This window comes from Aspergillus foveolatus (genome assembly GCF_047715535.1).
Source record: "Aspergillus foveolatus strain CBS 279.81 unplaced genomic scaffold BDW70scaffold_44, whole genome shotgun sequence".
NCBI lineage: Eukaryota > Fungi > Ascomycota > Eurotiomycetes > Eurotiales > Aspergillaceae > Aspergillus > Aspergillus foveolatus.
This window is the reverse complement of record NW_027396108.1, coordinates 13583-27021: the sequence shown is the minus strand read 5'-3', so window position 1 is coordinate 27021 and position 13439 is coordinate 13583. Positions and strand designations below refer to the sequence as shown.

The window sequence follows — 13439 nt, the reverse complement described above, 5'->3', positions numbered from 1 at the left end:
AGTCAGATAAAGCCCGGCTCGAGGCCTGGGTTTGATATCATCTTGTCTGAGCAGGCTATAGCCTCCAAATATCTGAATCCGAGGAGTTGTCAATCCCGAGTAGAGTCCGAGGCAGGCCCGAGATAGCAGTGGAGTTAGACTGATAACAAGTCACGTGTCGGCGATCACCCGCAAGCTCTCCGTCCGCCAGTTCATACTCTCCTCATTCATGTTTACTCCTAACCTTGCCCAAGTATTCCGGCCTCTTTTCTTTTCGCTCCAGGACGCAGCCGTGACTCTACATGCTTTTAGACTTCTTAGTCTTAGTCCATCACACCTCCAGTGACACCATGATCCAAGACAGCCGCCTCGTTTCTTCTCCGCACGCATAAAATGCGCAACAAGCGGAAAGCATCACTAACACAGCACAGTAAGCCCACGTATACTTCTTCTTCGCACAAGGGAAGAAATCAGCATAGCAAGCGATACCTCGTCGCTAGAGGCGACGAAGAAGATATTAGCACAGGCGAGGAAGAGGTGACCGCTGACGAAGACTGGGAAATTAACGGTATCCTGGCCGAAAACGAAACCCACTACTTGATTGACTGGGTTGGAAACTATTCGCCTTCTTGGGTGGGTTCTGACCTCAACCGTCTGGCATGGTGCCGCTATGAAAAGCCGTTTGATTGATCTGTCTCGATCAGGAACCAAAAGAAAACGCCAACGAAGTTGCGGTCCAGATCTGGGAAGAAAAGAAACGGAAAGAAGAACAAGCTTCTAAGGGAAACGGCTTCTCAATTGAACAATCTTCATCGCGATCGCCTAATTTTATTTTCGACGAGTGTGCCGAGACCCCTGCACAAGAGCTAGTACGGCAACAGTCCTCAGATTCCGACTTGTTCGTTCCGCTTGACTCTGTACCGGAGGCGCGTTCTCAAGAGACCAACGAACTTCCATTGTCAAGCCTAGCAACTGAAAATTCTAGTCAATCCTACGCCGATATCAAAACCAAGGTAGCGAGTCATTTCCACAGCGTGTTCGAGAGCTGTCCGAGAGCATCCATCCCCCCCGAATATCGTCTTCCTGACGAAGTCGAAAAACCGCTAACACAGGACAGGGACCCTATCGTAGGAGTGTCTGCGCGGGGCCTCGAGAATCCTGACCTTGCTGGGAGAAAGACCGAAGACGCTGGGACGTCTCGAGAAAGGCAGAGGACGATTGTACATCCAAGTCCTCGAGCAGAAATCCCGGAAACCCCATTTATTTCGTTGGCTCCCCCACATAGCGAGTCCCTAGGGGCAGGGCCTCCGTCAGAAACACCCGGCCCTCAATCTTTGACTTCGTCAAATACAAACGGAGTTCCTTCAAGCGCTTTTCCTCCTCGAACTTCGCTGGCAAACGGGCGCTTGCTAACAGGGAATTCCATTCCTTCCTCCAATAGTACTCCTGCTTGCCTCACAGGGCATCTGGACTCCAGGCATATTATTTCATCGGCAGAGTCAGCCCCAAGGAACATTCCGACAACCCAAACTTTTACTGCGCCTGCCCTAGGGGCGGTCGCCCATTCTGCTAGCCTCTATTCAGGCGTTTCCCCTTCACGAAATTCTATTCTAAATAGCTTGCCTGTTTTGGATAGTCTTCCAATTTCTCCGCAACATCCGTCAGGGCATCCGCTTTTGGGCTCAACATCTGGCGTTGCCTCCCGGCCGTTGATTACACCATATCCATCCACGCCGGCTATCATGGATGACCAAGGCCAGAAAAAGCAAAAGAGCTCTCTCGCCGATACTATGGAGAAATATAGCCACATTGAAGGTTCAACGCCGCGGGAGAAGATAATGAATTTATATGATAAAATGCGCGATAAGAACACGGTTGAGACCTTGCAAACCGAAGCAAGTGCAACTCCATCGTCTCTCGGGGATATTGAAGCTTCGGAACCGCCGCCTGCACCTGGTACAGGCGCACCTCTCAGCGTGAGAGTGGACAAGGATTCTTCCCATGCCGACCCAATTAAAGATTTAGTGCCGGAGACCTCTTTAGATGAAACTGGACATCTGACGCATATCTCTGAGACATTCCAAACTATCCAACCTAGCGCGTTAACAATAAACCACACTGAAGAAAGACCTCCAGGGTCTGTTCAGCTCGGCCCTTCTGAGTTTGCTGTGCCACTTCCGATGGATTCGCGGGTAAAGGATGATTACGAGCGGGTACTAGAGGAGTCAAAGGATGCACTTGAAGTCGCCCTTTTTGGCAGAAAGGAAATTCCAGAGTCTGAGGTGAGTCGGTTTAGTACAAGCTATATTGAGTGTTATCCTGACATTAGCTGCAGCTGGAACGTACAGCGCCCTTAATACAACAAGTATTAGAACGTCTAAGTAACGCAGCAACTCATCCTGATATAAATGTCGCGGACCACATGAAAAGTGCCGAATCGAAGTTCGAACAGGAAGCCTCCTGGGCGGATTATTCAAGCGCGAAATTTCTTCTACTTAACTATCTCATTAAGGCCGCAAGCGAACATGACATCCATTTGGTCATCATGGTCCGAGGAGAAAAGACCCAAGGGATCGTCGAACGTTATTTGCAGGGCAAAGGATTTTCGTATACACGCTCACGCGAGGAGATGGGCAGCGGCACCAATGCGGAGGTGTCTTTGGCCAAGGATGCTCTAAGCTTTGGTGTTCAACTGGCTCAAAGCGATGGCATAGTGAACGTATACAAAGCTCCGTCAGCAATAATTGCGCTTGACTCCTCACTAAATACAAAGAATCCCTCTGTGGAACATATGCGAACAACATTTGCTCGTGACGGGCACTTGCTACCTGTCATCAGACTTATGGTGGCTAATTCAAGTGAGCATGTTGAGCTATGCTATCCGGGGCCTTCAACACCGAAGCACCTTTCTAAACTTCTCCAGTACTCAGAATATCTTCGAGACATAGTTGGAGACCTTCAAGATGATGCTCTTGGGGTGCATGAAGATGCAAACGAAATCATGACATGTCTCCTCTCAGATAATTTCGATGCCTTCTGGTCGCTACCCTTAGTCGAGCCGCTGCGCAAATGGACCATGGATGAATCAAGGCAAGATGAGGAACCGAGCCAACCCAAGGTTGACAACACGATATCTGCTACTTCTCTGGCGCAAAAACGTGTATTGGTAAGCGAATACTGCCATCTTTGTTGTTATCTGTCTATGGCTAACAGCATAACAGGAAGAAGACTCTACTGAGCCAACTCCGAAAAAACCACGAATGAGCGAGTCTCAGAATACAAGTGAGCTCACAGTCAGTTCAAAAGCAGCGTCTCAATCACTGGATAGCCAAATACAATCTTTGGAGAACAACCTAATACAGATGAGAGCTTCAAATGCAGCTGATATTCAGAAGCTCCGAAAAGAATTGGCTGCGGCTCAAACCCGCATACTTGAGAGGGACAGGGTGTTAGAGTCGCTTCAACATCGCTATGAGACACGAACAAAGGATCTACATAATATCCGACGGGAGCGCGATCGTCTTATTGAAACCAAGGCGAATTATGAACAGAGGATCAAGAAACAGAGCGAAGAGATTGTCAAACTCAAAGATGAACGTGCTCAATTGAAGCAAGATCTGGATCAAGCACGAGAAGCTCTCAAGACCGGCGGAGGCGACATGGCAGAGCTAGAAAAGGCAAGGGAGGAAATACGCCGTCTCACAACAGAGAATGCAGCATTGGAGCGAAAAGCCGACGTTGCGAACAAACAGGCCGAATACACCCGGGAGCAATACCAAACAGCATCCAATGCTGCTGCGCACTCCGGGAACGAACTCCGCACACTTCGGGATGAAAACGAGGTGCTTAAACGCAAGGTCGCCGGCGAAGCCACCCGACTTCGGGAATTGAACATCCAAAACGATGAAAGCCGACACCTGACTCGCATTGGAGAACTGGAATCTCTCCTGTCAGTACGAGAAGATCTCCTCCAGAAGAAAGAGGATGAGCTCCGCGAGATCCGCAAGAATCGCCCTTCCACACGCTCAACAAGCACCCAACCACGAAGCCCAAAGTTAAACGCGAACAACTACAGCCGTCCTACAAGCCCTGGAATTAACAATAACGGATCTAATTTTCCAGGGCGCGGAAGCGCTCTTAGGTTTAGTTCTGAGATGTCCCTATGAATAAACTAGTCGCGCCTACATACTATATGCTTCCACTTTCATTTAAGTTTTTCTTTAATCGATCAATCCAAGCCAGAGAAATCCATTCATCTTCAGGTTTCTTCTGAGTGGAAAGCTCACGGAAAGTCCTATCTTTCTGAAATCCTTCTCTTTTGTTCAGATTCGGAGTTGGACTGGGTTTCAACATGGACCTCTTTCCCCACTGCTAGACACTCTATGACGTTTACAAGGAGTGCTGAAACTGGATGTTACCGTGCCTACTGCTACCTTTACATGCCTTACTTGTTTAGACGACTACAGCATGTCATCATTTTGCGGCCCTTTATGAATTATGGCATTGCATTTACCCAGTGTTGTCTTGACTGCGATGCTAGTGTACATTTGCTCTTTTTATGCGACACCGTTCATACCGCAGCCACTAGTCGGGGTTGTTCGCACTATTGTTTTCCAAGGACTTGGGGCGCTGAATAGCTAGGAAATAGAGTATCGCAATTGATTGTAGCTGGTTACTTAGATGCAGTCTCTCAAGAACCCTTTTTATTAGAACCAGAGGATATTAATGTTTACCTTTATGTTTAGGGTACAATATAAAACGAAAAAGTAAAACATCATGAGCAGCAAAAGAATAGCATTAGTGGATCAAAACCTAAGCCAAAACCAAAGCAAACAACTTGACATCTGTATCAAACCAACCGGCTCTCTCAAACCCCCAACGCTTTCTTCATGAAAGTAGCAAGCTCCTTTGCCTTTTCGCCCTTTGTCATAGTAAAGTGATTCGCGTCCTGAATCACTGTAATACCGCCAATATTCTCCTTGCCCACAAGCGTATCCCATCCATTCGGACCCAGATCCGTCCGGTTAGAAAGTAACCAGATCATCTCGCGCGGATCCTTGCTCCCGTCCTCCGCAGGCTCAGGCCACGGATCACCAGGCTTAGAACAGACCCCATCCTTAGCCCAAACGAGGTGCGTTTTTGGCAGCTTTCCCTGCCATTCCTGTTCGTTGAAGGGAAGGGGCACGGCCTTGTACGCGTCGAGGGAGTCAATAAACGCCAAGAAATGGGGAAGAAGCCAAGCCGGCGGCGCGGCCTTGCCTTCGCCAAAGAGGCCGATCGAGTTGAAGAAGCTGTACAGGCGGGGAGGGAGTTTCTCAAGGCCAATGGGAAAGGGGGTGTCGAGGAGAAGAAGGGTCTCGACTATTTCGTTCTGCTGCAGGACGAGCTTGCGTGCCGCGTCGTATGCGCAGATCCCGCCTGCGGACCAGCCGCCAAGGTTGTACGGGCCGGTCGGTTGGCGGCGGCGGATCTCGGCGAGATACGGCGTTGTCAGCGAGTCGAGGCTGCAGGTGAGCTTTTCGGGGGCTTTCATGTAGGGGCAATTGAGGCCGTAAACGGCAACGTTTGGGGAGACCCCGGGGATTGTGGCGTAGGAAGTTGCGGAGCCAGAGCCGTCGGGGAAGAGGAAGAGGGTCTTCGACGCTGTGCGCGGGTTTCCCTGGAGGAGGATGGAAGTTGCCTGGGGATGGTTGTCGCTGCTGCTGGGAGGTTGAGTGGGAAGCTGTTTCGTTGAGTTTGTTTGTGGTAGGGTTATGTGCTGCGATTGTGGGACAGCTGTCGGGACAGCTTTGGGCTTCAGGTCCAGCGCAGTCTCGATCTGGTCCAGGGTCTGGTTCTCGATGAAGAACTCTCCCGGCAGGTCCATGTCCAGTGACTCGCGGATTTTACCTAGGACTGTAAGTGACAGAAGCGAGTCCATTCCCATCTCATTTAGGTTCTCATCGCTCTTTATTTCGTCTGCCGAGACACCAATTTCGTCGGCTATAATAGCGCGAATCTCTTTCATAGTGCTGTTCTCATGAACTTGGATGACCTTCTCATTTGGTGGCGACACGGTGCCAGGCGATGCTGGACTTGATAGGCCGGAAGAGCTGTCACCATTGAATGAATACTCAGACTCGCGGTCAGTCGATGACAAATCACTAGCTACTGACGGGCTGAGTTGAGTCACAAAGCGCTTGAAGTCGCCAACCGTTGGATGCTCAATGAAAACTGAAGAATCCATGTCTAGGTTCAGCTCCTCTCGATACCTGCCAGTTACTGTCAAGGAAAGAAGGGAGTCGACACCATAGTCTGCAAACACCAGATCGTCAGACATGTCGGATTCTGAGAGTCCTACTTCTGATGCTAGGATATTGAGCGCTCGCACTACCACACTTGGGCCAGCGGACTTTTTGACGAATGATTTCATTGTCATTGGGGGTCCTGGCCGTGAGGTGGTCTTTGAAGTTTCAATTGGCTTCCGGGAAGCTGAGGACTGGACTGGCGAGGTCTGCGCCTTCGGCAGTCCTGCTGGCGGAAGAGCAATGTCGAGGATCTTGCGCGATAGGGCTTGGAACTGTTAAATGATGTTAGCAATACTCCTATCGGCCAAGATTTCCTTACCTTAACACCCCCAAATACTGCGATAATATCATCACCCTCGAATATGTAGACATTTCCTGCCCAGATGGAGTCGCGCCATGGCTGCATCCTGACATAGGTACGGTAGGTGACATCCGCTGAGAACTTCTTCAAGCACCGCATGGAGTCCCATCCATGATTAACGAAGACCTGACTTTTGGAGTCTGTTCCGTCGCTGGAATTCATGATGAAACCAGACAAATGCCCAAAACTGTCGATCCAGTATGGGTTGCGGTGAAAGTTGGCTTGCGGTGCCTGGAACTTGACCAGAGCCGTCGCCTCGTGAAGCTCACTATCAAGGATAACTTCACGGATAGATTGGTAGTTCTCATCGTAGTCGACCAACGCGCTGAAGAGTTTATAGACCATTCCTCTCCGCAAGCGATGGGCATCTCCTTTCACAGCACTATTTTCGAGAAGCTCAATGCTTCGCTTGACCAGATACGAACTTCTCTTCCATTCAAGATCGGCGGCCATGCAGTCGAAAAGTTTGACTTCGCAGTGCGCGTGGTCGACGAGCTTTTTGCCCTCCACGGTAACAGAGTAGACTTGCACCGATACGTGTTTGTCCACCCAATTGGCAGTCGCCGAAACTCTGAATTGCTCCTTTCCAGTTTTTGCAATAAGAGGTTTGGGAACCGTTACATTGCATACGTCCAAGCCTGAGCCTTTTAGCTCTGGCTTGTACTTTTCGATGAGGTATTCTGCAAGGGTTTGGGCACTATCTGCATAAAGAGACTTAAAGTCTGTCAGGACTGATTCATAGCAAATCCGCGGGGCTTACTTACTGAAGGGCAGAGTGCAGCTCCATTGACCTTGTGGCCCTGGATAACTCGATTCAAGTCCGGGTCGGCTATGTCATTGTGCACTACTACGGTTGCCGTTAATCCATCGTCGCGGCTCTCAACGACTCTCTGGGCAGACGTTGTCAGGAAAGTCGACTGTAGAGAAGCGCTCGCAGCAGACACAGGAGAGCCCTTGGTGAGACAGAAGTTGTTCCTGTAGGGAATCCAGTAATTCTTCAGATCCCACTTGTAGGTTGGTAGCGGAAGTACTCTGTGGCTAAAGAAGAAGTCTTGATGATATTGCTTCCAGTTGATGTCAACGCCCGCCAAATATAGACTTGACAGGCTATTGGAAAGGACTTTCCATGTGTCCTCGTCGCGGCGGAGAGACGCCATGGTGGTTATTTGTGGTCCAAGTGTGGCCTTGACCATTCCAGAACAGACCGTATGCGGACCGACCTCCAGCCAGAGAGTCTGATCACCACCGAGCTTTGCATTTCTCACTGCTTCAAACGCGCTCAAGAAATTGACAGTTTCCCGGCAGTGTCTTACCAGATATTTGGCGTTTAGGATGTTAGAGCCCGCTTCCGTAATTACTTCCCCTAGCAAGGCTGAAACAAACGGCACGGACGGTTTGTTGAAGGTGATTCCCTGCAGAGTCTTTTCAAGGTCTTCCAATATAGGATCAACCTGGGCAGAATGGAAAGCGTAGGGCACTGTCAGAAAAGTTGACTTCAATCCCTTATCTGAGCAGGCCCGGGCGAGCTCATCAATGCTAGACTTAGGACCGCTGATGACGGTTTCTGAAGGAGAATTAATACATGCCATATCATGGGCCTTCTCGTTCAAGAGCTGTTTGACCTCGACTAGTGGGGCTTTAATGGCCAGCATGGCATGTGTTCCTGGTTGGCATCGCTCTGTGAGGAGCTGGGCACGACGGCCACAAGCATAGATGGTATCACTGGTTGATAGTACTCCGGCAGCGTTCATAGCAGCAAAGTCCCCAAGACTATGCCCAAGTACGAAGGATGGCATTATCCCTAATGATGCCCAAAAACTGGACAAAGCCATCTGCACGCACGTAGTCCCCAGTTGTACCACAACAGGACTCAGTTCGCTCAAAGGCAAGCTGCCATCAACAAGAGGAAGAATTGATGGAAGATCCTGGCCTTGGCTGATGCAATCAAAGTGCTCTATGGCGGATCGAAAGTGTGAGCAGTCCTCATATAATTGTTTGCCCATGGCTGCATATTGGGCACCCTGCCCAGTAAAGAGGAACCCGATACCAGGGGTCTTTGCAGGCACCGCGGAAAATGCCTTTCGGGAGCTCGCAATTAGAGAATCGCGCATTTCCTGAAAGCTGGAACCAATAGCAGTGACTCGGAAAGGGTGGTGAATGCGGCGTGCGGTTGTAGTATACGCCAAACTCGGCAGGGCATTGCTGTCCTTGACACCAAATGTCTTTTCTTGCTCACTGATGTACTGACACAGCGCGTCGATATTGTTTTGAAGAGCAGTTTGAGATCGAGCAGAAAGCGTGATAACGTGTGTTCTCCGTTTGTCCTCCCCTTTCGGATCAGAAACGGGCCCATCTTCTAGCAAAAGCGCGGTATTTCCACCGGCTGCGGAGAAATTGTTCAAGAATATTTGGCGTTTGCCAGATGAAGGTCGATTCCAAGCCGTGGGCTGAAGTGCGATATGGACATTCCTCCGCGCCAGGTCGGTTGGGAAATTGTGATTGATCTTTGTCTTGATGCCACAATGCGGAGGTATCATGTTTTCCTTCATCATCAACAGCACCTTGACTAGAGAAGTCACACCTGACGCTGATTCACCGTGACCTATATTTGATTTTGCAGAGCCAAGATGTAGGGACTGTCCCGGCCCACGTCTGTGGTCTGGTGCAAAGACATCCAAGACCGATTGCATTTCCACCGCATCCCCGGCCTGGGTACCAGTTCCATGCATCTCGATGTAGCTTATGCTCTTGGGGTCAACGTTTGCTTCATTTAGCAACTTCTTGAAGATAAATGCTTGTGCGCCGACATGGGGACGGGTGATTGAGACTGACTCCGCTGAGTGGTTCGTATATGCGCCGTTAATGACACCAAGAATTGGATCATTATCTGCCAGAGCATCCTCAAGCCGCTTCAGAACGACAGTGCCAACACCGTCCGCTCTGCAATATCCATCGGCCCCGTCATCGAACGTGTTGCAGTTTCCGGTTCTGGAAAGGAAATGGCCACGATCCAGACCAGCATGGTTGTCTGGGTTGGTCAGGACGTTTACACCACCAGTAATAGCCGTGTCACAGTCATTTCTCCAAATGGAATTGCAGGCCAAGTGGATAGCCGCGAGGCTAGAAGAGCAAGCTGTATCAACACTCACACTGGGCCCGCTGAATTTGAAGTAATAGTTGATCCGACCGGGAGTAAAAGCACGGTTGCCGCCTGGAATAAAGTAGGTATCGATATCCTGACCACTGTTGACCTCTCTGTAGTCATCACTGGTCATCCCGTAAAAGATACCAACTCTATCCCTTTGCGTCGATGGCGTACTATCTGGAACAAATCCAGCCCCTTCCAATGCCTCATACGCTGTGAGCAATGCAAGCCGTTGAGCAGGGTCAGCTTGAAGTGCTTCTCGGGGTGACATGTTGAAGAAGCGAGGATCGAATAAGCCAGGCTCCCGAATCCAGCATCCGTAAGGGACCTTGCTTGTATTCCTTGCCGTGCCGGTGAGGTCAACGTGCGCATCAGCATCCCACCTGTCCTCAGGTACTTTTCGATGCACGTCAAGGCCTTTGTATAGGAGGTTCCAAAAGTCCTGGGGACTATCAGCTTCAGGAAATCGACCCGACATCCCAATAATGGCTATCTTTGAAAGTTCAGCCCTGCCTGTCTGGTTGACAAGTTGAGTTTCTGCCGTAATGTCGCTAATTCCTCCATCCACATTGATATTCGCTAAGTTTGATTTCTTGAGTGAGTTGAATAAACTTTGCGTAGCCGTAGATGAGATTGGAAGCAACTTCTTGGGCTTGCTATCGCCGACTGACTTCAAAATCGATATGCATGAATCTGTCACCTTATCCCATGACATTTGGCGAAGCAGAATCTCTTCTAAAGCGATTTTGAGAAAATCTTCCATATTTTCGACAACAATGAGCTTCCCAGTGTTGCTTGACAGAACCGGAATACGGGGTTTGTGGTTGCGGATTGTTTCAACGTTGCAGGACTTAAGAATCCACTCCACGTCCCGCTTATCATATAGATGGGAGGCATGAAACGGGCCGTGGATTGGCACCATAACAGCTTTATTCTTCCCTGAAATGGCAGTATCCAGAAACTGGTTGAGAACAACTGGGGGACCACTAATGGTCAACGTGTTTGCGCATACTGCGCTAATGTACGGCCGAGACGAAGGAGGGATAACCTATAGCTGGTCAATATCGAGGTGTTATAAAATCCTTCTAAGAGACTCACATTTCGGCTGGTAAACTTGTTTATCAAGCTCGATCCTTCGGATTCACTCAGACCGGACACAACAGCTGACCAGCTGAGTGGCGCTGCTTGATCTTGATCAAACAGTTTCCGCACTCGGTGAACACACAGCCCCAATCGGAGGGCTACAACAACCACTTCAACAGCTGGTTTGAGTAGTTCGCCAATGTTACTTGCAGAGCTGACCGCGGCACAACTGAGCAAACCTGTACACAACCCAACGAGTTGGCTCTGGGAGTGCGTAGGGAATGCATGACCGAGGTCACCATAGTAACTGATACCGTCAGCAGCAGTTTATATTCAGCAGAATATAGGCTATAAATGTAACATACGTGATAAAACATCCCAATTGATATATGCATGTCAACGCGCTCTCGATCGCAGGGTTTCCCGGAGATTCACAGTGCCGTGCTAGTAGATCAACAATGCTTGTGAATCGAGGAAATGTGCTGCGCTCGGATGGCGGAAGATGAGAGATCTCTTGCCGCACTGCATGGTAGCTTCTCTGGAGAAAGCTCGAAAGGAGAGAGTGATTCTTTGCCTGTAGCAGACGACGGAGACCGACCTCAAAATCACCTGTCTGATCTCCGAAGAGATAGACACGGTATGGGTCCTCCATTATCAGGAGAAGGAGAGTCAAGTCCGCTGATCAGGAAATTGAGTTCATCCCAAAATTCAGCGGCGGAATACGCCGCGATCTTCTATGAGCAGACTTTTATACTGATGCAGTCATTTTTGCCTTTCTGCGAGGTGGGCCACTTCCTATACCTGGTTGCAACATACTTCGAGTCCGCTCCATACATCTCTGTGCTATTCCCGGATCGTAGGCAATGTAGCATCGGCAAGCCGTTCTAATCAGGTTGTTCGAATACAACCTTCACTGTTTTGTGGGCCATCAAGCAAGGCTCCTATTTGGTCAATTCATGAATGGAAAGACCTAGATCAGAATCAGACTTGGGAACCAAGTGGAACACTTCCACTAATCCTAACTGTGCTTCAGCCTTGCAGGGCTTCCGTCATGATGAAAGAGGCAACGGTCTGTTTTCGGGTCCAACACTCGTTCGGATTCCCGGTGATCGTGCCAGGAATGTGCTGAACGGATAGATTGACCTTGTTATGCATCGGCCCGATAGTAACAAAAATCTGAGAATCAAGGGACATGAGTCGAAAGGAGATCAAACAGACTTGGTTGCGATGCTCCCGGTAGGTTCTAAAATCAAGTTCTTTGCATGTGTTCCGGAAAGGGAAGAGAGATGGCGTCACGTGTCACCATCATATCGAAAAACAAGCTGTATCTACTATCTATTGGGCCTCGTCGATGGATCGGCCATTGAGAGCACTGAATATGATCCTTGATCTAAATTTGACCTGAGCAAATGCGATCATACCAATCACCACCATTCAGCGCAGTGGGTATCCGTTGAATTGGTTGTCTTTCATTAGGTTACATTCTCGAGCCGACTGCATGGAGATGGAGGCTCTACAACAGACGTCATCACTGCCGACAGGCTCCTCGCTCAACAAGAGATCCCCTGCTTGAATCATTTGTAGGTCATGAGGGACCAAAAGCCACCTGAAAAGTGGCTTGGTCATAATGCACGAGCAAGACGGCGAGACTGTTCCAGAGCTCAGATGATCACACAATATGCTATGCAGCGCTTGCGGCTGGTATACCCTCGTATTGTCAGCAATAATGCCCGAGCCATCACCTGTGACATTCGGCCGATCGTAACTCTGTAGCTTCATACGGGCGGTGGCGTAGAAGGTGCCTAGACCATAACAATCATGACATTAAGTTGTCGTAAGTCGCAATAGTTACACCCATAGTTTGGTCAACGACTTTCCCTCGCGTATCTATGGAAGGCTCGCCAGGTCCACGCTGAAGCACTCATCATTGACCTGCCTTGGCGGAACTGGCTTCCGTCCGTCTAGCGCTTGTGCCGGCTTCACTACTTTCAGTTCTGCGTCTCGTGAACGTCAGAATTTTGCTTTTAGTCAATGGTCCTGGTGCTGCCAACACGCTCCAGTCGTCAGACAATTCAGGTAACCAAGCCATTCGGCTTGCAGATTTGGGCGAGGGTCACCGGCGAGGGGCCTGGAAGCCCTAGTAGTTATAATGAAAGTCAGCGCCATTTGTTCAACAGAAACAGGTGCATGGTTTGTAGCATGGTGTAAATAAATCGATACCGAAATTAGGATCAGCACTCTGAATCAGAGCCGCGTAAGATTGAATATTCCGTCTAGCCGCTGCTATGCTAAATCAACGCGTGGTATGCGACCTTCTTCCAAGATAGGTGGTTGATCAACCTCCGCGGACTATTCCGGCGAATATTAACGGAGATCGCTCATAGTTTAAGACACCGTATATGTGCGGCCGTGGCTTCGGGAAGTGGTTGCTGGCTTTGGTGGAATGCCGCGATAGGCTGAGCGTCTAAGCTTTTTCTGGGTCGATCAGGATTCCAAGATTCCGAATCAAAAGAGAAGCCGGCGATTATTGCTGCCGGTGTTCATGGAAAACAAAAATAAAGCAGCTTCAGCTTAACTCAAGCAT

At 49.5% G+C, this 13439-nt stretch overlaps 2 protein-coding genes across 2 annotated transcripts; one reads left to right on the top strand and one right to left on the bottom strand.

Annotated features, from left to right (window-relative positions):
* The first annotated feature begins 246 nt into the window (after nucleotides 1-246).
* BDW70DRAFT_140589 (uncharacterized protein) lies at nucleotides 247-4711 on the top strand. The gene is made up of 4 exons (XM_073737645.1): nucleotides 247-612; nucleotides 684-2261; nucleotides 2315-3145; nucleotides 3201-4711. Exons 1-4 carry the CDS (start codon nucleotides 373-375, stop codon nucleotides 4143-4145), a joined length of 3594 nt encoding a protein of 1197 aa, XP_073593761.1. The 5' UTR covers nucleotides 247-372; the 3' UTR covers nucleotides 4146-4711.
* A 135-nt stretch (nucleotides 4712-4846) lies between these two features.
* On the bottom strand, nucleotides 4847-11507 carry pksP (polyketide synthase alb1; the record flags this gene model as incomplete). Its single annotated transcript, XM_073741067.1, has 5 exons — nucleotides 4847-6538; nucleotides 6586-7341; nucleotides 7392-10820; nucleotides 10871-11162; nucleotides 11221-11507. The coding sequence occupies 5 exons, from the start codon at nucleotides 11505-11507 to the stop codon at nucleotides 4847-4849; spliced, it is 6456 nt and encodes a 2151-aa protein (XP_073593760.1).
* Nucleotides 11508-13439: the final 1932 nt, after the last annotated feature.

Excerpts from the sequence above, each read along its gene's own strand:
- BDW70DRAFT_140589 (XM_073737645.1), top strand. The coding sequence starts at position 373 with ATGCGCAACAAGCGGAAAGCATCACTAACACAGCACAGTAAGCCCACG. Across the intron at positions 2,262-2,314 it reads AGGAAATTCCAGAGTCTGAG|CTGGAACGTACAGCGCCCTT; the intron begins GTGAGTCGGTTT and ends CATTAGCTGCAG. Across the intron at positions 3,146-3,200 it reads TGGCGCAAAAACGTGTATTG|GAAGAAGACTCTACTGAGCC; the intron begins GTAAGCGAATAC and ends ACAGCATAACAG.